Source organism: Staurois parvus, unplaced genomic scaffold (assembly GCF_062004578.1).
Source record: "Staurois parvus isolate SC_StPar_1 unplaced genomic scaffold, SC_StPar_1.0 ptg000320l, whole genome shotgun sequence".
NCBI classification, from domain to species: Eukaryota; Metazoa; Chordata; class Amphibia; order Anura; family Ranidae; genus Staurois; species Staurois parvus.
Window position 1 is genome coordinate 1,236,051 of NW_028318116.1, and position 24,474 is coordinate 1,260,524.

At 43.0% G+C, this 24,474-nt stretch overlaps 1 protein-coding gene across 1 annotated transcript in view; it reads right to left on the reverse strand.

The window, feature by feature from the left end:
• Positions 1-14,309, reverse strand: part of NDUFV1 (NADH:ubiquinone oxidoreductase core subunit V1) — a 34,729-nt gene extending 20,420 nt beyond the window's left edge. Inside the window, exons 1-4 of the mRNA XM_089683680.1 lie at positions 14,202-14,309; positions 9,458-9,569; positions 7,233-7,312; positions 2,713-2,883 (exon numbers count right to left, since the gene is read on the reverse strand). Coding sequence (XP_089539806.1) covers positions 2,713-2,883; positions 7,233-7,312; positions 9,458-9,553 — 347 coding nt within the window. The 5' untranslated portion in view covers positions 9,554-9,569; positions 14,202-14,309. The remainder of the gene's footprint in view (positions 1-2,712; positions 2,884-7,232; positions 7,313-9,457; positions 9,570-14,201) is intronic.
• Positions 14,310-24,474: the final 10,165 nt, after the last annotated feature.

Here is a 24,474-nt window from a genome sequence, read left to right on the forward strand (position 1 = left end):
CTCTCAGAAGAGAGATACAGAGGCTACTGCCACTTGTCTTTCCTCCTAAAAATACCAATTTACTGGCTGTCAGGCTCACCTTCTGATGCTTAGTCACTGACCTAGAACAAGTATGCAGATAGGGACTTATGACTTTTCTAGGACCTCTTCTCCCTGAACTTTATGTTTGTTACAGGAAGTAATGAAATTGGAGGATCATCAGGACAACTTGCATTTTGAGGAAAAAGGCATCAATGGCAATTCTTGTATTTCTTTATGACTAGTTTTACTTTTTAGATCACCAAAACTTTTTTGGTTAATTTATTTCTAGGCGTTAAAAATGAAAAAAGAAACCAAAATCTCTGAATAGTTTTTTGGTGTGTCCAGAGATCTTCAATCCTGGGTGTAGTAATAAAATTACTAGTGTCTCCCACCATTCCCTTAACCAATGAGAATGCTGTCCTGGCTACTGATGCTTCCTAAACTGAGGGAGTCCTTTCAAGAGTTTGCTGACGTTCAACTGTCACTCAGCACCTCAGAACATGTTTGCAAACCCAAAAATACCCCGAAATGACATAGCAGGTTCAGTACACATATTATCATTACCCTCTTCCTTTATACTATATAGATTTGATTTTGGGCTAACAGCGAACAAAGAGGGCAATCAAGAAACGGACAGAAGGCCTAACTTGAACCAGCTTTGTCCAAAGCAAAATAGAAAGCAAGGGGTTGAGCTGGGCTTTAATAATCACTGTTGCCGTTTTTGGACTCTCCTCTTAAAAGTGCTATTTGTTTGGCTTCCATTGTGATGCAAAATCTTCAATTCTACCTAAAGAAGGGCATGCAGCCACTCAGGATTCTACACTTATTGCAGAAAAAATGAAACCGCATGTGCATTTGGTGGTACAGCTGCCAAACGCAACCTTTTGAATGTGCAAAGCAGCACTATGGCTCAGCATTTTTAGGGTTAAAACTGGCAGTAAAGAAGTGTCATATCCCCTCTTCATTGCGTGTCAAACACCCCTGAATAGTAATCCACTGCGGGATGCCACGCATGAGTCCTTTAACCACTTCAATTTTACTCCCTTCCTGCCCAGGCCCAGGCCAATTTTCAGGTTTCAGCGCTCTCACATTTTGAATGACAATTGCGCGGTCATGCAACACTGTACCCAAGCTACATTTTTATCATTCTGTTCATGCAACTAGAGCTTTCTTTTGGTGGTATTTATTCACCGCTGGGGTTTTTATTTTTCGCTAAACAAAAAAAGACCGAAAATTTTGAAAAAAAACAACAACACGTTTTTCTTTGTTTCGGTTATAAAAGTTTGCAAATAAATAATTGTTCTTCATAAATTTAGGCCAAGATGTATTCTGCTACATTTCTTTGGTGAAAATAACCCAAATCAGTATTTAATATTTAGTTTGTAGGAAAGTTACAGAGTTCACAAACTACGGGATATACCTGAAAATTGATGAATCCTGAAGTACTGACAGCCAATCTAATTTCGTGAGGCCCAAAAACGTCAGAACAGTACAGATATCCCCCAAATGTCAGAACAGTACAGATATCCCCCAAATGTCAGAACAGTACAGATATCCCCCAAATGACCCCTTTTTGCAAAGTAGACAGTCCGACATATTTCATAAGAGGCATGGAAAGTTTTTTGAAGTTGTAATTTTTTTGTCAAAGAAGAAATGAAAAAAATTATTTTCACAAATTATTTTTTACATACTGTCACCAGAGCAGTACAGTGACATGATAACTGGTGTGGCAGTGATCAGGGTGACAGTATGAAAAAGAAAAAAAAAACTGATAATTTTTCTTTAAGATTTTTTTTTCATATTCACTATGACCAAAGTAGTATAATGTTACCATAGTAACATTGTACTACTTTGGAAAAGTGATCAGTTTTTTTTTTTGTTTTTTTTACCCACAATTTGATTGCTTAGAGCAAAGAATTTCTTTGCAATAAGCAAGTATCTAACTGAATGAAATCGATTCATTCAGGTTTTTTTGTTGTGATTAGCTGTGACTGGCCACGGCTAATCACATGACACAGATGGACTGTGATTGGCCAGCCCTGTGCATGTGATCACTGTGACCATTCACAGCTAGACACACTTGTATACAATGGTTGGCATGAAAGGAAGCCATCCATTGTATACAGCTGTCATGTGACTGGCTGTGATTGGTCACAGCAGTTCACATGGTACTTGCAACGGGGCCGGTACACAGATCTGTCTTCAGCTGTGTCCGAGGTACACATACGGTGACAGATCTCGCCACAGCGCAGCCCTGCGGGCACACGCAAGGCGCGATCTGGAAATGATGTCATATGACGCTCACCCGGATCGATGAGAGTCCCGCCCGGCCGTCATTTACTATAGACCAGGTGGGAAGTGGCTTAGACTGAGTCAGCAAAGTGACTAAGATGTTCAGGAGGCGGTAAGGCAGCCTTTACATTTCCCACCACACAGGTGTAGGTATAGGTCATTATTATACCTTTCTACTGAAGCTGGAAATCAAGGTTACTTCACCCTACTCATCCTTTTACACTAAATAAAAGTTTAGTTATTTAAACACAATCATCCCAACGATTACAGGTGGGATAGTAGTGTGGGGTCTGGTAATGCCAGTTTAGTTTTCTCCTGATGTCTCATACAACATCAGGACTTACTGGGTTAAAAAAAAACACGTTTGCTGCAATATCCACACAGTTCAGACCACCTTACCTTCCATCAGATGGCTTGTTCATGAAGCTCCATTTGAGCCCAGTGGGGAAGCCAGCTCCTCCTCTGCCTCTCAGTCCTGAAGTCTTTATCTCTCCCAGTATCCAATCCACCCCTTTCAGCAGAATCTCCTTAGTCTTGTACCAGTCACCGCGGCTCAGCGCTCCTTTTAACCTGTAAGTGGAAAGGGAGGAAAGGTAGAAATCAGGCTGCAATTGTATTAAAATCCCAACTTAAGAACATTTTTACACTTGGTCCCCAAAGTATTTCTTTTCCACAACAAGATGTCCTCAGTCTCCAAGGCTACATAAAGTCCAGGTCTGCATTAGGCTACATTCACACAGGCAATTTGGCCCGATGCGAATGGCAGTGGCAGGAATCTACTGATTCCTGCAGTCATTTTTGCCACCTGTAAGCGGCTAGCTGTGAGCCTGTACACTTTAATGACACGTGGGTGTGCATCCAGCAGTAACCACCACAGGTAATCGCTGGCTGTTAGAACAGTCACAGATAGCTGTGGCAGCCCCCGATCTCCGCGACCGCAGCTTGCCGCTCACAAGTGGCAAAAACAGCTGCAAGAATCAGCAGATTCCCCCTGCTGCCATTTGCACTGGGCCAGATCACTTGTGCAAATGTAGCCTTACTCAACTCAGAAGACTGGGGGGACATGGAGGGGCATATTTTGTTCCACTTTATTCCAAAGGCTTTAAAGAGTACAAAGCAAATCCATGCACCACAGGAGCTTACAATCTAATGTCCATATCACATGAAGAAATATACTGTTTGCCAGGGGCCAATAAACCAACTAGAAGATTTTTGGACAGTAAGAGGGAAAAACACCCAAGAGGGAGCAGAAACAAACACAAGAGGTGCATAAAAAAAAAATTTCACGTAGGAGCAACTGAATCCAGGACACCAGCCCTCCAAGGATAGAGTGCTACATAGTTAATCTGGCTGAAAAAAGACAAAAGTCCACCCAGTTCAACCAAAAAAAAAAAAAAAAAGTTATAATCCTACACCCACAGTTGATCCAGAGGAAGGCAAAAAACCCAGCAAAGCATGATCCAATTTGCTCCTGCAGGGAAAAAAATTCCTTCCTGTTCCCCCGAGAGGCAATCGGATATTCCCTGGATCAACTTTACCTATAAATGTTAGCATCCACTTATATTATGTGCATCGAAGAAAGAATCCAGGCCTTTTTTAAAGCAATAAGCTACAGCTACAGCCTTTCCCATGTGGTATGCCCCAGCCACATAAACCATCTGCGTTTATAACAAATTTAAAGTATGTAGAGCAAAAACTTGTCCATTTTTGTTTTGGAAGTATTAGCCAAAAGGTTAAAAACCTGCATTTTTGTTTGTTTTTAGCTGTCTGTGCACCAATGGGGAGATTCTCCTTCCTTTCCTGGAAACACAACAGGAAGTGAAAGAATTTCCTTCTTAGACAGATGTCACCAGAACAGGTGCCCCCACTGGAAGATTCACTCCCACCTCTTATTCTGTCAACTACACCATTTTAGATTTGCCATTACTTGTTGTTTCGGCAACTATAATCACCTGGAAAAATAGTGAGGGTGAATGTATCTAGTGGGGCACAGATGGCAATACAAACCTGACAGAGGTGTGGTGACGTTAATTGTATAGTAAATAGTTTTTTTCCCTATTTCCTCCTTGTACACTATAATATTATTATTATTATACAGAATTTATATAGCGCCAACAGTTTGATAAGCACTTTACAATATTACGGGATACAATACATTTGAATACAAGAAGGATTTGAGGGCCCTGCTCCTTGGAGCTTACAATCTAGGAGGGAGGGGCTAGTGGTACAAAAAGGTAGTAACTTTGGGGGATGGACTGGTTGGAAAACTAGAAGATTCCAGTATTAGCTGAGGGCAGGATAGGCTTCCCTGAAGACAAAGGTTTTCAGAGATCGCCTAAAAGTGAGCAGAGTAGGCGATAGTCTGATAAATTGGGCTAGAGAGTTCCAGAGGATGGGGGAAGCTCTGGAGAAGTCCTGGAGACGAGCATGGGGGAGGAGGAGACAAGGGAGCTAGAGAATAATCAATATCACAATTGGCAAGTCACAACACAAGTAATAGGTGGTGAATGAGAAACAGCGGGGGGGGGGGGGGGGGAAGAGGATATAGAGAGAAAGGTAGCAGGGCCTGGTAGCTTCAATATCTCACATACACCAATTTAGAGGATTTCCGCCCCTCCCACCATTTCTTAGGGATATTATGAAAACAGAATAGGGATTTAGGTTATACACTTCCTTGTATGTTTGTCTTTTGTACATAGTTTACAAATGTATGTCAAAAAGACTAATTAAAATGAATAAAAAGATTAACCACTTGCCCTCCTGAGGATTTACCCTCCTTCCATTTTTTGCGTTACAGTGCTGCGTTACTTTAACTGACAATTGTGCGGTCATGCAATGCTGCACCCAAATAAAGTTTACGTCCTTTTTTCCCACGAATTGAGCTTTCTTTTGGTGGTATTTTATCGCCTGTGCATTTTTTATTTTTTGTGCTATAAAAAAAATAAATAAATCAAGACCGACAATTTTGAGGAAAAAAAAAACTATATTTTTGCCTTTTTGCTATTAAACATGTCCAGTAAAAAATTTTTTAAAAAATCAAATTTCGTCAAATTTACACCAGAATGTATTCTGATACATGTCTTTGCTAAAGGCGGCGATCAGCGACTTACGGGAGGCATTCTGACACTGGGAGGGTTAACTGTGTGATGGGAGTGTTTTACTAGGAGGCGGTGTGTTGGTGCTTCACTGTAAGCACACTGCTCTGGATGGCTGTGCTGAGCACAGCCATTCAGAGCAGTGTGCACGAGCCGACAGGGAGACAGACTGTTAATAAACAAAGCAGTCCTCCTTCCCGTCGGAGATGCTGGGCTGGGACCCGGTGATCGACAGCTATTGCTGCGAATGGCGGCGCGGGTAGGGCGCCGCCGTGCCTCGTGCAAACCCCCTACCCGGAAATGAAAAATCACGTGTATATATACACGTGATTTTACGCACCCCTGCCCTGTAGCAGTATATCTGCTATAGGGTGTCGGGGAAGCGGTTAAAAAATGACCCCTTTTTTTATTTTGGTCTGGGTAAAGTGGAGAAGTATTAGTACACCTGTCAGTTGTTTCTTGCTGCCTGTTTACCTGCTGGGAAGATTCACCTCTATTTGTCCTGTTTACACTTATCACCGAAAGTGAAAGTAAAAGAAAATCCCAAATTCTAGGTTGACAATGGAACAAGAATAGCGGGGAAATCTTCCAGTAGGGACACTAGTTCTGGTGACCCTGATGACTCACTTTAGATGGATTTCCTCTCACCTCCTGTTGTAGCTATGGGACAAGAAGTGAAGAGAAATCTTCCCAATGGGACACAGCAAAAAACCTGACAGTGTTATAACCCTCCCTTCCTCTATCCAAAAACTTAATAAAACATTTTGCCTTTAGTGACACTTTAACCACTTCCCGCCCGTAGGACATCAAATGATGTCCTCGGGTTTCAGTGGCGATATCTGGATGATGCCTGCAGCTTTTTTTCCAACTGGCGATTCCCTGCAATACAAAAGCCATCCTAGCAGGCTCATTAGCCGCTGGATTACTTTTACAGGCCGCGGTAAGAGACGTTGCCCCCTCCCAACACCCAATGGTGCCTCTCGGTGCTCTCCTGTGCGATCGAGGATCCAGAGAATGGTACCGGTTTACAATACAACCTGCTGAGGACCGGTCATGAAGTCACTTCCAGCTCTGATAGATGTAATCACTGCCATTTTTTTTCTTTTGCTGGAAAGCATAGATTAACGCTTTTTTTTTTGATCTCATGCTTTCCAGCATAGAGGAGAGATGTGGTGTTTTTATGGACCCCAGATCTCAAGAGGACCTGTCATGCCTTATTCCTATTACAAGGGATGGTTACAGTGCGCGCAGTTTACTTAGGATAACACCATCTTTTATATTTTACCAAAAAATTGGGTTATATATTGTGGGTTTTTTTTTCAATAAAGTTAATTAAAGTGTGTTTGAAAAATTGCTGTGCAAATACCGTGTGACATAAAAAAATTGCAGCGACCACCATTTTATTCTCTAGGGCAGGGGTCTCCAAACTAGGGCCCTCCAGGTGTTGAGGAACTGCAAGTTCCATGAGGCCTTGCAAGACTGACAGCCACAGGAATGACTCCCAGAGGAAAAGGCATGATGGGACTTCAACAGCTGGAGGGCCATAGTTTGGAGACCCCTGTAGGGTCTATATATATATATATATGTTTGAGTTTGGGTGTTGAGTAATTTTCTAGCAAAAAAAAAAATTATGATTTGTACATGTAGGAGAGAAATGTCAGAATTGGCCCAGTAGAAGTGGTTAAAGAAAACAACCATAGGTGGTATACCTGCCTGCTAGCAAAGACAGAATCCAAACTGACAATGACATTTCCAACAGAAACAAGAAGACAAAGTAGGAAAATCTAGCAGAGACAGGCCAAGCACACAACAAATTTAGCTCACCTCCAATCATGACGTCCATACAGATTAGTAAAAATTCTGTCCTCATCGCTCAAAGGCCCAAACTTTGTCTTCTTTGGTGCCTAGTAGGAAAAATTGAGCAGTGAATTTTGTACTTAATGTACTTAAGCTACATCTAGTTATGCCAGAGCTCCTCTCTTCCACATCCAGTTACCAGAGGGGGATCGTGGAAGGTAGTACAGAGATCTTATTGCTGAAGCCACATGAGAAGCCAGTAGGTGGTTCAACTACCTATTATCTTCTTTAACCACTTGCCGACCGCAGATAGCCAAATGACGGCTTCACTGCAGCCGACCAGTCCTTGGAGGGAGTCATATGACGTCCTCCCAGAACGTGCCCTCCCGCACGCCCCCGGCGATCTCCGTCCTACGGACACAGCTGATCACGTGATGTACTAAAAGGCCAATCACAGCGGCCTTTTACCACATGATCAGCCGTGTCCATTGACACAGCAGATCACTGGTAAATGCAGTCAGAGCGTGAGGAAAGTACTGCCGATAACCGGCAATTGTCAGTGCCGATTGCAAGGATCGGCAGTGATGATCAGTGCCCAGCAGTGCCACCCACCAGTGCAGTCCATCTGTGCCACCCACAAGTGCCACCCACAAGTGCCCAGCAGTGCCACCCACCTGTGACCAGCAGTGCCACCCACTTGTGATGCCTAGCAGTGCTGCCTATCAGTGCCCATCATTGTTGCATATCAGTGCCAGCTCATCAGTGCCGCCTATCAGTGCCCATCACTGTTGCTCTTCAGTGACAGCTCATCAGTGCCCATCAGTGCTGCCTATCAGTGCAGCCTCATCAACGCACATCAGTGAAGATGAAAAATTACCTGTTTGCAAAATTTTTTTTTCTTCAAAAATGTTTGCTCTTTTTTTGTTTATAGCGCACAAAATAAAACACCCATCGGCCACATAACCAAAAGAAAGCTCTATTTGTGTGAAAAAAAAATTATAAAAATTTCATATGGGTGCATTGTTGCATGACCACGCAATTGTCACTCAAAGTGCAACAGCGCTGAAAGCTGAAAATTGGCTTGGGCAGGAAGGGGGTATAAGTGCCTAGAAGGCAAGTGGTTAAAGGTTCTCCTTTATCCAGGTCATAGTATTGCTAGTAGTAACTGTTCACATTCAACTGGATGTGTTCTGTAAGGTTGAAGATGTTTTGTAGCTTTGCCAAGTTCTTCTTCTTGTCAGTATAAACCCCAGCACTGTAACCACACAGGTAGAACAGACCATTAATCCAATCACCCTGGAATGTGTAAAGCGGACATTTAGCCATTTCCAACCAGGGATCCTTCAGAGTTTGCTCTGGGTTCCTTGAGGTATGGCTGATTGAGCTCCAATATGATGGTGCCTGCATAGCTACTGGGGTCCAAGTTAAATGGCAGAAGCCAGTTACATGCGCCCAATGATCTTTTTAACTGCTTCTAGGAGTCACACTCTGAACAGCATGTTTCCCACTGACCACCAATACTCATAGGAGATCTATTGTTGTTCGGGGGTCTACTGTTTTGGGGGGCGTTTTGCTGCTGGCTCCTCGGGGATCTATTGTTGCTAGTGGGAGCCTACTGGGAGGAGAGAGGGGGGCAGAGACAAAGGACAGTGCTTGGAGGTGAATTGGGGCCTGGGACAATGGGTGATTCTGAAGAAGGAAAAGTACCTTTCTCTGAGAAAAAAAAAAGCCCTGCCAACATCCATGGCAATAGCATTACACGAGTAGACAACTCACCAGAACTGGCTCAGTGCCTCTCATAGAGCCTGAGGTCAAATTACTGCCAGTCTCTAAGGTCATTTGACATCTAAGATCATTTGCTGAGGTTTACTGTGCTAAAAGCTTTATTATTAGTATAACAGTTATAAAAAGCAGTAAACAATTGACATGCTGAGGAAAGAGATGGGGTCATGCTATGTGTGCCATTCTCCGTTTATATAAAACACAAGTCCGGGAATGCAATATATTTATTTCAGGTACTTATATAGCGCCGTCAATTTACGCAACGCTTTACATATATATTGTACATTCACATCAGTCCCTAACCTTCAAGGGGCGTACAATCTAAGGTCCCTAACCTACATTCATACATGCACATACTAGGGCCAATTTAGACAGGAGCCAATTAACCTACCAACATGTCTTTGGACTATATCTTGCTATAATCCTTGCTTGTCACATTCATGATCTTTATGGAAGGACAGCTGACTCACCTGCTCAGGGGCTGTCGAGTTAAATCTAGCAAAGGCGGCAGCAGGTGCAGGAGAGGGGAGCGGAACACGAAGGATCTGCCGTAGGGAAAGCATCATCCCGATTGGAGATGGCCTGTGATGCAATAATAGGACAACAGACATGTCAGAAGTGTTAAAACTTTTGCAAAAAACTCTCTTCTAATAAAACAGAAAATACACAAATCCAATTTATAGACTGATAAATAACTGCTTTTCCTTTGTAAAATGTTCCACTTTGAACACTCTGCGCCATCACCAAGGCCCTGCTGTCCAGTATACTGTACTATCATTTCATAACACAGCCTGTATTTGTAAAGTGATTGTAAAGTTACATTATTATTATTTTTTTAATAATAATAAACATGTTATACTTTCCTGCTTTGTGCAATGGTTTTGGCCCTCCTCTTCAAAGTGGATTTACATCTTTTGCAGCTACAACACGTAGAGCAAATTTGATGAAACATTTCAGTTTTAACTTCTGGAGTGGGTTCAATTGAAAACATTATTAAACACTTGAGCTCTGGAAGGTTTTACCCCCTTTATTATTATTATACAGGATTTATATAGCGCCAACAGTTTGCTCAGCGCTTTACAATATAAAGGGAGACAATACAGCAACACCCCCTTCATGACAAGAACATTTTTCTTTGGTATCTGCTCAGTCACACAACGCTGTACTTAAATGAAATTGTTTTTTTTTTCACACAAATAGATCTTTCTTTTGGTGGTATTTGATCATCACTGGGATTTTTATTTTTCATTATATAAATAAAAAAGCCCAAAATTTAGAAAAAAAAAAACAATATTTTTTACTTTCTCCTAAAAATAAATACCCAATAACTTTTTTTTAAAAAAATCAAATTTCTTCATAAATTTAGAACAAAATGTATTCTGCTACGTCTTTGGCAAGAAAACAAAATCCTAATAAGTATATTAATTGGTTTGCATGAAAGTTATAGCGTCTACAAATGATATGTACTGGAATTCTTTTTTTTTTTTTTATCTAGTAATGATGGCAATCAGAGACTTATAGTGGGACTGTTATAGATCAGCGGGGCGGACAATCTGACACTAAATGACAGTGGCACTAATACAGTGATCAGTGCTAATAATATAGATTGTCACTGTACTAACACTGGCTGGGAAGGAGTTTAACATTTAGGGGCAGTCAAAGGGTTAAATTTGTGCCGACCAATGTTTACTGTGTGTACTATGTGCTGTATTACCAAGGCGGTTTTTACTCCCTACTCTAGGAATAAAAAAAAAATAACACATCACTGCTGTCTTTAGAGAGCCCTGTGTTGTTTACCAACACACAGCTGTCATCTGTCATTCACCGAGCAAATCAGCTGGTTCCAGCCATAAATCGTTGGCCAGGACCCGCTAATTGGCATGTGTTGTAACGAATGACAGCACAGGCAGGGCGTCATGGCTTCCCCCTACCCAGAAGAGCTGGATCACATAAATGTACATGATCCGGCATAGAGCAGTCACTCTGCCCTAGTTTATCTGTGGTAAGCGGTCGCCAGCTAGTTAAAGGCATTTTTTTCCACCTCAAAATTAAACAAGTTATACTCACCTGCTCTGTGCAATTGCACAAAGCGGCCCTGAACCTTCTCTTGTTGGGTACCCCACCAGTGCTCGTCTCCTCCTCTTCTGTGTCTGCCCCCATAGCAAGGGCTTCCTATGGGGGCAGACGCATGGGCTCAATTCCGAGCCAGGCTCGGTGTGCCCATAGACACACACAGCATGGCTCAGCCAAACACCCTCACAGGATTTGATTGACAGTGGCAGGTGTCAAAGGCTCCTGCCTCTGAATCTTGTGAGGAAAGAGAGAGCAGCAAAGCTGCTCTCTGGCACAGAGATGGACCGAGAGGAGCATTGTATGCATGAAGGTAAAAAGCCTTCATTGCGCAGCAGCCGTCCCCAATACTCACCCGAGCCCGATCTAGGTCCAGTGATATGCACGGGAATTCCGGCTCTCTCGGGTGTCTGTCTCCTCATTGGCTGAGACACAGCAGCGGAAGCCATTGGCTCCCACTGCTGTCAATCACAGCCTGTGAGGAGGAAGCAGGGGGCGGGGCCAAGGCTTGCTCTGCTTTGTCTATGGACACAGAATGCCGGGCAGAATGTAGTGAACACATACCAGTGTCCCCATAGCAAGTGGCTTGCTATGGGGGCACTGCTGGGGGGGTCAGAAGTGTTGGCGGGGAGACTCAAGAAGAGGAGGATCGGGGCTGCTCTGTACAAAACCATTACACAGAGCAGGTAAGTATGTTTGTTATTTAAAAAAAAAAAAAAAAAAAGCAAGTCTCTGGTATCACTTTAACCACTTGCCCTCCAGAAGATTTGACCCCCTTACTGACCAGGCAATTTTTTGCTATACTGTACTGCGTTACTTTGACAACTGCGTGATCATGCAACACTCTACCCACATGAAATTTATATAATTTTTTTTCACACAAATAGAGCTTTCTTTTGGTAGTATTTGATCACAAGGTTTTAATTTTTTTATGCTATAAATAAAAAAAAGACCAACAATTTTGAAAAAAATATATATTTTTTACTTTCTGCTATAAAACAGATCCCATAAAAAAAAAAAAAAAACAATATTCTTCATAAATTTAGGCCAATATGTATTCTGCTACATATCTTTGGTAAAAAACAATATTGATCGGTTTGCACAAAAGTTAAGCAATCTACAAACAATGGGATATATACTGGAATTTTTATACTAGTAATGGCGGCGATCAGTGACTCATAGCAGGACAGTAATAGTATAGTGGGCAATCTGACACTTACTGACACTTTGTGGGAACCAGTGACACTAATACAGTGATCAGTGCTAATAACATACACTGAACTAATGACACTGGTTGAACAGGTTAACATCTAGGGGAGATCAAAGGGTTACGTGTGTGCCTAACAGTGCTTTGTGTGTGTACTGTGCATTGCTTTCACTAAGGGATCAGCTGGTTTTTATTTTCTGCTTTGCAGGGAAACAAAACCGACACATCCCCGCTGACAGGACAGAGCTCTGTATTGTTTACGCACGCCCCCTATGTGGAAAAGCTGGATCACATACTAGGTACATGATCCAGCGCGGGAGAGCCGCCTTACATCTAAGCGATGTGGTCAGCAAGCGGTTAAGGGTTAGAGTGCTTTCAAAGACTTTTTTTTACCTTAATGCTTCATCCCACAGTATACTTTCCCGTGTTCCCTCTCCATCCAGTGCTGTTCCTGTTTGCAAAAGCGTATCTCTGTTCCTATCCTCACAAGATACACAGGCATCAGGGGGAGCCACTGGTTCCTGCTGCTGTCAACTACAGCCAGTGAGCGGAGATTGGGCAGAGCAACGCTGTGCTTGTCTATGGTTGCACACAGCCCTTCTCTGAATTGAGCCTGCAGGTGCACCCCCAAGTGGTTTGCTATGGGGGCAGTTTGAGAGGTGGGAGCTCTAAACACCAGAAGAGGATTGGGGGTGCTTTTTGCAAAACCATTACACAAAGCAGGTATGACATGTTTTTTTAGAATTTTTTTTTTTTTTTTTAGGTACTTATATAGCGCCGTCAATTTACGCACCGCTTTACATATATATTGTACATTCACATCAGTCCCTAACCTCAAGGGGCGTACAATCGAAGGTCCCTAACTCTCATTCATACACATACTAGGGCCAATGTAGACAGGATCCAATTCACCTACCAGCATGTGTTTGGATTGCGAGAGGAAACCGGAGTACCCGGAGGAAACCCACGCAGGCACAAAGAGAACATGCAAACTCCAGGCAGGTGGTGCCGTGGCTGGGATTCGAACAAACAACCCTAGTACTGCCAGGCAGAGGTGCTAACCATTTAGCCACTGTGCCACCCCGCATCACTTTACATTTAAGAATTAATTGGGTTAGCATAAGTATTAGTGGAGCAGAATATGGTCACTTTTTAGTAGTTCAGTCACACTACAAAATGTGCCAAAACAAATGTTTTTATTCCTGTTGGTGTCCCAACTGGGAAATTTCTCCCATTTCCTGTCCTGGTGACACACGCAACGTTTACATACACTTTAGATGCTCCTGCAGTTTGAGTGATCTGGGATATTATGTGAAGAAATTATGATTTCTTTTACCTCTGGGTTTTGTGAAGTGTTGGTGCTGTCTCTGTATATACACACATCTACACTATATTGCCAAAAATATTGGGACGCCTGCCTTTACACTTGCGAGTTGCTGTTGTTCCCAGTTGCTTCCACTTTGTTATAATCCCACTAACAGTTGACTGTGGAATATTTAGTAGCCAGGAAATGTCACGGATGGACTTATTGCACAGGTGACAACCTAACACAGGACCACGCTTGGAGTCACTGAGCTCCTGAGAGCAACCCATTCTCTGACAAATGTTTGTAGAAGCAGTCTGCATGCCTAGGTGATGATTGTATACACCTGTGGCCATGGAGGGGATTGGAACACCTGAATCACATGGTTTGCAGGGGTGTCCCAATACTTTTGGCAACATAGTGTGTGTATATATAATGGTAGCAGTCATTATGTAATCTCACAGCTTCCATAGGCTTGGCCAGGCTGTGCCATCCTCATTGCTTCCCCTTGTTGTCCACAAACTACAATATGAATTTAGGGGACGTGCTCACACACTCCTTCTTCACCCCCAGGTGCCATATTTCTGCTGCAAAACCTAAACCACAAGGTATTAAAAAAAAAAAAAAGAGTCACCTTCAGCAGCAGCAGCCACCAGCGAGCGCTCCTCCTTTTCCTGGACCCTTATGGCGCGTCACGTGGGAGGCATGCGCCGGAAGGGATTCCGGGACGCGCGGCGGCCATGTTTGCTGTGGGCACTGTGCCCGATCCGTGAGGAGAAAGGAGGAAATCTCTGTATCCTCTGTGGCTGTTGAGTTTGAGCAGGGATACATTCATGTTTCATCTATTTGTTGATGGGTTGAGTGAATAAAGGAGATCTATTCTGATATCCTTTGTAAGGCAGCTGGGTGAATAAATACAAATATCGGGTAATTAACTGCGTTCCTACCAGGCCTGTTATGATATTTCTCTCCATGTATAAAAAAAAAAATCAGTACTTTTTTGTTAGAAATTACTTAAAACTCCAAAATATAAATTTTTTAGCTAATAAATAAAATGGGTGTTGCAATTTTTTACGTCACGCAGAATTTGCGCAACAATTTTTCAAAGCAATACACATTCACGCATTTTATTGCACACAAACACCATATAATACCTATTTTTGTTCAATATAAAGGCTCATGTTACGCCGAGTAAATAGATGCCTAATGTGTCACGCTTTAAAATTGCGTACGCCCGTGGAACAGCGCCAAGCTACGGTACCTAAAAATCTTTATTGGTGATGCTTTAAAACCTTTACAGGTTACCAGTTTAGAGTTAGGAGGCCTGAAGCGAAAATGATTGCCCTCGCTCTGATGTTCGTGACGATACCTCACAAGTGTGGGGCAATCACCGTTTACCAATGCGGGACTTCCGTATGCATTCACATTTGTACATAAGGGAGGAGCGCTTTAACCACTTGCCCTCCAGAGGATTTACCCCCCTTCCTGACCAGGCCAATTTTTGCGATACGGCGCTGCGTTACTTTAGCTGACAATTGCGCGGTCATGCAGCGCTGCACCCAAATTATTATTATTGTACAGTGTTTATATAGCGCCAACAGTTTGCTCAGCGCTGTACATTGCAAATTTCTGTCCTTTTTTCCCCACAAATAGAACTTTCTTTCGGTGGTATTTGATCACCTGTGTGTTTTTTATTTTTTGCACTATAAACAAAAAAAGACAATTTAAAAAAAAAACAATATTTTTGACATTTTGCTGTTAAACATATCCAGTAAAAAAATAAAAAAAATGAAATTTCATCATAAATTTAGGGCAAAATGTATTCTACTCCAAGTCTTTGCTAAAAAAAAATCCCAATACGTGTAAATTAATTGGTTTACGTGAAAGTTATAGTGTCTACAAATGGCGGTATATATGTATATATACCATAATTTTTATTTATTTTTTTATACCAGTAATGGCGGCGATGAGCGACTTATAATGGGACTGCAGTAGGCATTATGACACTGGGGGGGAACTGACTAACTGCCACTGACATCCCCAGTAACACTAACACAGTGATCAGTGCTAATAAAAAGCACTGACACTGTACTGTACTAATGACACTGGGCAGGAAGGGGTTAACATCTGCGGCGATCAAAGAGTTAACTGTGTGCTGTGTGTGTTTTGCTTGGGAGGCATGCTGTTTTGTATGGCTGTGCTATGCAGATCAGTACAAAGCAGCATGCAGGAGCTGACAGGGGAGAGATCTGTATTGTTTACATACAGGTCTCTCCCGTCAGTGATACTCGCCAATCGCCGGGTGCTGTTGAGGAATCACCGACCGTGACCCAGTGATCGACAGATGAAGCCTCCAATGGCGGCGTGGGCAGGGCCCCCCACCCAGAAATGCAAAACCACGTATTTCTACATGATTTTGTGCAGCCCTGCTGCCCTGTAGCAGTTCTGCTACAGGGCGGTTGGGAAGCGGTTAAACACCATCCCTTGTGACAGCACGGTCCGTGACAGGTCCTCTTTATGGAGAGATCTGGGGTGTATTAGACCCCAGCAGTGCTAGGACAAGGTCATCCAGCATAAAGATGCCAAACTGCACCCTCCTGTCAGCCTGTTGGAAGGAAGGCTGAGATAAGGGGGAGCGGACGCTGCTTAGGATCAGCCCCAGGAGTCCAGCATGTATGTGTAGAGTGGCTTCAGCACCACGCTTGCCACGGCCCACTGACACGTTTGGCCCGGCCATCGGGCTTGGTCACAGAGGCACCTCTGTAACCAAGCCCCGATGGGTGGTGTGAAACATGTCAGTGGGGTGTGGCTGGCGTGGTGCTGAAGCCACTCTACACATACATGCTGGACTCCTGGGGCTGGTCCTGAGCAGCGTCCGCTCCCCCTTGTCTCATCCATGGCACTGGAATGGATTAAGGATGCTGCTCCCTTCATTCCCATGCCGGAGGGGTGATCTATCTTGCTTATCTGGCTTCAGGGCGGCACCATTAAGCTGCAAATATAGTCTGTCAGAAGGGAGGTGTCTCAATCCCTACAGTAAATAATTGCGCCCTGGGCAGCCGCCCCTCCCGCCCACCCCTTGTCCAAACCCAGGAACCCAGATCTCTCCTCTGGTCTCCAATGCAAGCAATCAGACACAGTTGGGTCTGATGGGCTGCTTTCCTGGCCACTAACAGGCAAACAAAGAGCCAAAACCGGAAGTGGCAAAATCCTCATTGCTTCCAGTTTCTGGGGTCACAGAGAGGGAGGAACAACGTCAATTCCCTCTGTGTAGTGTCGCCTTTGCCACCGGTTGCAGCAGTTCTGAGCTCCGCAATCAGATGGGATAGCCCAAGAAAGGTGGCGAAAGGGGGGGGGGGGGGGACATCATCTCGGTATAACCACTTCAACCCGAGGATATCATATGACATCCTATAGGCAGGAAGTGGTTAAAGTGACAGTAAAGCTTTTTTTTTTTTAACCGCTTCAGCGCCACCCTATAGCAGAAGTACTGTATATATATGTGATTTTGCAGTTCTGGGTAGGGGGCACACATCCGCCCTACCCACGATGCCATTCGCGGCCTCAGCTGTCAATCACCAGGTCCCAGCCAGTGATTCCTCGCTGGCACCCGGCGATCTCTGAGTATTACCGACGGAGGAGAGACCTGTGTATAAACCCCACAGATCTCTCCCCTGTCAGACCCTGAAGAGCCATACAAAGCAGTGTGCTTACAGTGTAAAGCACACAGCACGCTGTAAAACTCACACAGCACACAGTTAACCCTTTGATCACCCCACGTGTTAACCCCTTCCTGCCCAGCGTCATTAGTACAGTGTCAGTGCTTTTTATTAGCACTGATTACTGTATTGGTATCACTGGGGTGTCAGTGACACCAAGTCAGTTCCCTTCAGTGTCAGAATGCTCGCCGCAGTCCCGCCATAAGTCCCTGATCGCTGTCATTACTAGTATAAAAAAAAATTCCAGTAGACTCCATAACTTTCATGCAAACCAATTAATTTACATGTATTGGGATTTTTTTTAGCAAAGACATGGAGCAGAATACATTTTGGCCTAAATTTATAACAAAAGCCACAACACAGAGCACCGCGCTGTTTTCAAATCTGACAGATAGTACGGGGAATCTTCTGCCTGTACTATCTGTCAGCTGGAGGGGGAAGCGGCCACATCTGCAGCTATGGGAACATGTTACATGTTCCACCCTAAAAACGGGTAGAACATGTAACATGTTCCCAAATGTGAACTTATCCCTTATCCCCCTGTTTTTTATGCTTTTTTTGCCAATAGGAAAGTATTGAATTTGATGCGACTTTGGATGGATGCCACTTTGAGGTGACTTTGGATGGGTGCGACTTTGATGCAACTTGGATGCTAATTGAGTGCCAGAGAGTGTAAAGTCACATCAAAGTAGCACCCATCCAAAGTCGCATCAAAGTCACAAAAAGTCAATACTTTCCTAATGGCATACAAAAAAAAAACACAAAAAGCATCAAAAACACAATACTTGCATTTTTGGTGCGGGTCCATTGAAGTCTATTACATGCAAAACACAATCTGCTGTGGGGAAAAAAAAGTCCCTGACCATTTCCAAAAAACGCACCATACAACATCTGTACAGTTTTGCATGACCCCACAATTGTCAGTTAAAGTAGCATGGCGCCGTATGGCAAAAAATGGCCTGGTCATGAAGGGGAGTAAATGCTTTGTATTATGCATTTGATAAATATTGTGTTTAATATGAATTTAACTGCATCAAAAATGCATGCAAAACGCACACCTTCCCCTGGCAACAGTAACATCCCAAAAACACAAAATGCATCAAAAACACTTTTAAAACGCATGTGAAAAAACACACTAGGAAATTGCATCAGCTGCTACCTGCATAGATATGAACCTAGCCAAAGCCAGCACAGTGGCTAAGTGGTTAGCACCTCTGCCTAGCAGTACTAGGGGCGCTGGTTCGAATCCCAGCCACAGCACCACCTGCCTGGAGTTTAAAGGTTCTCTCTGTGCCTGCTTGGGTTTCCTCCGGGTAATCCAGTTTCCTCCTACGCTCCAAAAGACATGCGGGTAGGTTAATTGGCTCCTGTCTAAATTGGCCCTAGTGCGTGAAGTTAGGGACCTTAAATTGTACGCCCCTTGAGGGCAGGGACTGATGTTAATGTACAATATGTATGTAAAGTGCTGCGCAAATTGACAATGCTATATAAGTACCTGTAATAAAATAAAAATAAATAAGGGTTGGTTCACTCTTGTGTGTGTGGGTCCCACAGCAGCAACCACCCACACACAAAACATGGGACCCGTTGGCAGGAGCCATTAATCCGAATGGCAGGCCGCCCACACTGGAAATTGCACTGAAAACAGCACTGTACTGCACTTCCCGTGTGGACTGCGATTTCTGGAAAGGTGCAGGGACCTTTCATTCATTTGAATGGGCTGCTGTGTCCATGCAAGCACAGCACGCAAAAATGTGAACCTAGGCTAAGCGTTGACAAAAAAAACCTGAAAGACGATTGGTTTCTATACAGAGCTGCACCAGATTTTGCACTCTCCAGTTTTAGTAAATTGTGCTGTTTTAGAACGACTGATAGAAAAAAATTAATTGATTTTAGTGTCATTTTATTGAAGACTAAAAAATTGTGTACAGTATAATCTCCATGTAAAAGATCACCAACGGGTCTCAAGCAGACCTCTTGGGGAAATAGCGTGCTTGACAATGAAAAATGGAATCTGGATAGGTTATTACACTTTGCATTTCACAGCAGCTCTATTAAATACAGTCTTAGGGGATTGTGAGTCACAGATGGTATCATAATCAGGTCTCATGTCATGTCACCCTGGAGGGGACTGAAGTGTGACCTTCCTGGCCCCAGTACAATGCCATAACATGACCTTCTGACCCAATGTACAGTCATTGTTTTTTAGTGGTAGTCATCCTGCTTATTGCAAAGCTATATCATCACAGGGGTTTCCAGACCTTGGCCTGCGGGCCAACTCCGGCACCCTAAAGGGTTTTTATCTGGACCATAGCTAGGGTCAGGTTCCCCCTGCTGTGCTCATCCCATCAGCTGGCTGTTAGAATGGTCAGCATGCTAGCAACTGATGACATGCTTGCCCCAGCAGGAGGATAGAACTTCCTCCCTCCATACCCCCTCCGCCTGCTGCTACTCTGACTACAACTATTCTGTAAGCAAAGTGAGGGTGGATGACTAATAGGGAATCTCATGTGAGGGGGGCTCAGGTGGGGATCCTGATGTGAGGGAGGCTATGATGCCCTGATGAAGGGGGATGGGGGCCCTGATGTAATGGGGGACTCTAATGTAATAGGGACTCCTAAAGTGGACTCGGATGTAGGAAGGGCTGTAAGATGGGGACCTTGATGTACGGAGGACTTTGATTTAAAGGGTGGACTGTGATGGGGACTCTGATGTAAGGGGGACTCCTAAGCTGGTCTCTAATGTTAGGGGGCAGCATCATGTTGTGGGGATGTTTTTCTTCAGCAGGGACAGGGAAGCTGGTCAGAGTTGATGGGAAGATGGATGGAGCCAAATACAGGGCAATCTTAGAAGAAAACCTGTTAGACTCTGCAAAAGACTTGAGAATGGGGCGGAGGTTCACCATTCAGCAGGACAACGACCCTAAACATCCAGCCAGAGCTACAATGGAATGGTTTAGGTCAAAGCATGTTCATGTGTTAGAATGGCCCAGTCACAATCCAGACTGAAATCCAATGGAGAATCTGTGGCAAGACTTGAAAATTGCTGTTCCCAGACGCTCTCCATCCAATCTGACAGAGCTTGAGCGATTCTGCAAAGAAGAATGGGCAGAAATGTCCTTCTCTAGATGTGCAAAACTAGTAGAGACATCCCCAAAAATACTTGCAGCTGTTATTGCAGCAAAAGGTGGGTCCTACAAAGTATTGACTCTGGGGGGCTGAATACAAATGCCGCCACACTTTTCACATATTTATTTTTGTAAAGAAATTTAGAAAACCATTTATTATTTTCCTTCCACTTCACAATTATGTGCCACTTTGTGTTGGTCTATCACATGGAATCCCAATAAAATACATTTACGTTTTTGATTGTAACATGATAAAATGTGGAAAATTTCAAGGGGTATGAATAGTTTTTCAAGGCACTGTGTATGACAGCTTACTTATTCCACTGTCTATGGTTGTTAAGGAAGTTCAACAGTTAGAGCGTTTTTACAGCTAAAATACTCCTCTAGAAACGCACTAGTCCTGGGTTTTTTTCCAGCCAAAATATGTCCTAGCCAAAAAACATTGATTAAAGTCTATGTGTGCATGGACACATAGGATAACATGCTGGGGGGTTTACCAGCTGTAGAAAAAACGTCAAAAGCCAAAAACTGCCACTTGCCTTCTTCCCATACTGAATCCTGGTTCCACCTCTTCCCCAGTTAAGACACACACGCACCCGGCCATCCACTTGATGTAAAAGAAAATGTTAATCATCAGACCAGGTCACTTTCTTCCATTGCTTCGTGGTCCAGTTCTGATGCTGACGTAAGCACTTTTGGCTATGGACATGGGTCAGCATGGGCACCCTGGCCGGTCTGCAACTACGCAGTCCCATACACACACTGCTTTACCCATTTTTTCTGCTTTTAACACAACAACTTCAGGGGCAACATGTTTACTTGCTGTCTAATTTAGCCCACTAACTTTCAGATACCATTGTACGTAATGAGATAATGTTATTCGTTTAACCTATGGAATTTCCATCACTTTTGAGTGATTTCCTATCATTTTCTTTTGCACTTCTGGGACAGGAAGTGATGGGAAATTTCTCCAGTGGTACACAGATACCTAAAAATAACCCATCAGGGTTAACTCTTCCCTACTCTATTAAAAACTAAACAAAAAAAGAAAAATAATTATCTATACAGTACATGCGCAGTATTGAAAAAGCAGTCCTTCGCTCATTCATCATTATGGATGGGACATAGGGCCCCATTTGCTGAAGGAGAACTCATGCAGCATGTAGGTGATCTGACAAATACTCAATGCGATCCTGGAAATGTACTATTACTGTATGCAAAAACACTCTGTAAATACCACATAAAACAATGTTAAAGTCAATTCAGAAAAGGAAATAAATAAATGCATGCAGTAATTGTGTAGTGGTCCAGACATGTGATAGTTAAGGAACGTGTTTGATTTTAACTGGTTGTTAAGGAGTGGGTGGCCACCAGCATCCTTAACAACCAGTAACAGTCATTGTTGTTAAAGTGGAACTGCACTGCATCTGAGCACCACAAACCCAAAAAGCTATTTAATTCCTTGTTAATATTCAAAGCAAATTCACTCATCCATTCATGTCTCCATGCTTTAATTCACTGAGAAATAATTTTGAAAAACATGCCCTGGTATTTCTGGCAGTGGCCATCTTGAGTAAGGGCAGATGATTCATGTAGCATTTACCTCCTGGAATCCATCTGCCTTTTGCTCAGTCATTGTCTGAGCATCAAACCCTCCCTCTCCTCCTGAAGACTTCTGGGATGTATGACATCATTTGCCTAGGCATGGAAATCAGGAAGTAACTAAAAAATGTAAAAACAAAGTTTAAAACAAGTAAACATGATGTACTTTCCTATCTATTTACTATTGCTTGCAGCATAAGGATTACAAATAGTCAATGTTGATTGAGAGAGTGAAGTTCCGCTTTAAGGAGCGGGCGGCCATCGGGTTCCCCGCTGAAAGCAGATGAGTCATGGTTGTTAAAGTGGAACTCTACACAAAAGGGGAAGTTCCGCTTTAGGTAACTGAATCTGACAGGTACTCGCTCCCACTTCCGCTGCGATCGCCTAAAGTGATCGGAAGCGGAAGTTGTCCTCCCTCCCTGTAGTCTTCTGGGGCACGTGACAGGCCATTCACAAAGCGCAGCACTTTTCGCACATGCGCAGTGAGCACCTAACTGTGAAGCCACAAACTGTCACAGCCAGGTGCCCACACTGAAGATGCCGGTGCCAGGGATGGTGAGGCCACCGCTGGACCAAGGGACAGGTAAGTGTCTGTATTTTAAAAGTCAGCAGCTACAGTTTTTGTAGCTGCTGACTTTTATTTTTCTTTTCAACTGAAACAACGCTTTAAGGATGCAGCAGCCATCTGCTCCTAACAACCATGTCAGTTACTGATTGTTAAGGATGTCGGTGGCTGACCACTCCTTCACAGTAAGCTATTTACTGATTGGTAAGGACTGCAGGCTTTCACTACATAAAATACCAAATCACTTCATGAAATAGAGCATGCAGTATTTTAGTAGTGTTTTTTTAGTGAATTGCAAAAAAAAATTTTTAAAAACCCTAAGCAGTATTTTACTGCATTTCTTAAAGCGGTAAATACCGCTTAGTAAATGGAGCCCACAGAGAGGAGAGACTGCAGCTCACATATCCAGAAAACTGATGTAAATTTTAAAAACAATATTCATTGGGACAGGGAAATGCTTCCATTTCATCCACAACTATAAAAAAAGTGACGCAACTTGTAGAAAAGGTCAGAACTGGGCAACACAGATAATGGAAATTATGGGAAAACAAAGAAAGAAGGAAAGGTGAAGATTGACTGTAGCAGCCAATCAGATGTTTGCTTCTGCTTTAAAGGCAGCACTGGTAATATGGCAGCTGAAATCTGATTGGCTGGTTGGCTGTTTCCAGCAATGCAGAAACTCTTTTGAACTGCACAGTATGTCTCATCTAATGGCAGTTTGTTCCATCAAAATTCTAAATTTTAACTCACACTGCTGTCAAGTACTAATTTCTGTTGACCAAAGCCTAACAGAGCTTTAAATTTCAATAGGATTATTATAATGAGATGTAAATTAGCTAATTAGAACCTGTACTCTAGTTATTCAGCCAAATCAGCAGCCAGTAATTGATGAACAGGATATCTATTGAGGAGGCTGCTAAAACTGTCACCCCTACAGACAGAGGTCAGTTAAGCTGGGTGTACCCTAGTACATTGGAGAACTTCGAATGAAAATTAATTGGAAAATTCTCAGAACCTTTAATTGTTGTTCAAAAGATTTTGTTTGCTTCTAACATTTACTGTACATTTGGAATAAAGGGATCTTAACAATGAAAACCGCATGCACTGTTAGCAATGTGTACTTTCAAGAAAAAATTCCATCCGACTCCTTTCCATTGTCTTATCACTGCGGTGGAAAATGAACATTCATTTGACCCCACTAAGGATTAGAAAAATAACAAATGAAATTTTGAAAAATGTATTAATTTTTTCAGTCGAAAGATGTTACATAGTTACATAATTAGTCTGGTTGAAATAAGATATAAGTCCATCTAGTTCAACCAATACAATGTAGGGTAGGACTGGGCCAACAGGGCTGCCCACACAGCGAATTTCAGCCAGTTCATCAGGAATCAGACAAAATTTGCGTAGTGTATGGCCAGCTTTAAAAATATCTTTGCACATTTGCCTTATAAAGTGTCTGTTACATACAAATATTATCTGCTGCTACATGTTTATTCAATTTTATAATAATACAAATTACTATATTTTTTTCCCCAAGTTTAAAATGTTGGTGGTAATCTATGATTCGCTGTTTGGAGCATTGAGGTTTGTCCGTAACCATCCCTGAGAGATCTGGCCTAATGCTAGCCATACATGCAGAGATTTTCATCTAATAGATCCCGCTAGTGGATAGGCTAAACAACATGAATGGAAGAAGCTTCTACAGCCAGCTATTATGTTCAGACAGCTGAAGCATTTATGGCTGTTTAAATTCCCAAACAGTGACTGATCTGACTGAATGCAGTTATTGTTCGTTTGACAATTTTCCACCCAGATTATTTAATTATTTTTTCAGTTGAAGTTTGTCCAGCCAAGTGGTGCCAAAAAAGCCACCCACAGCCTGAAGTTTAGC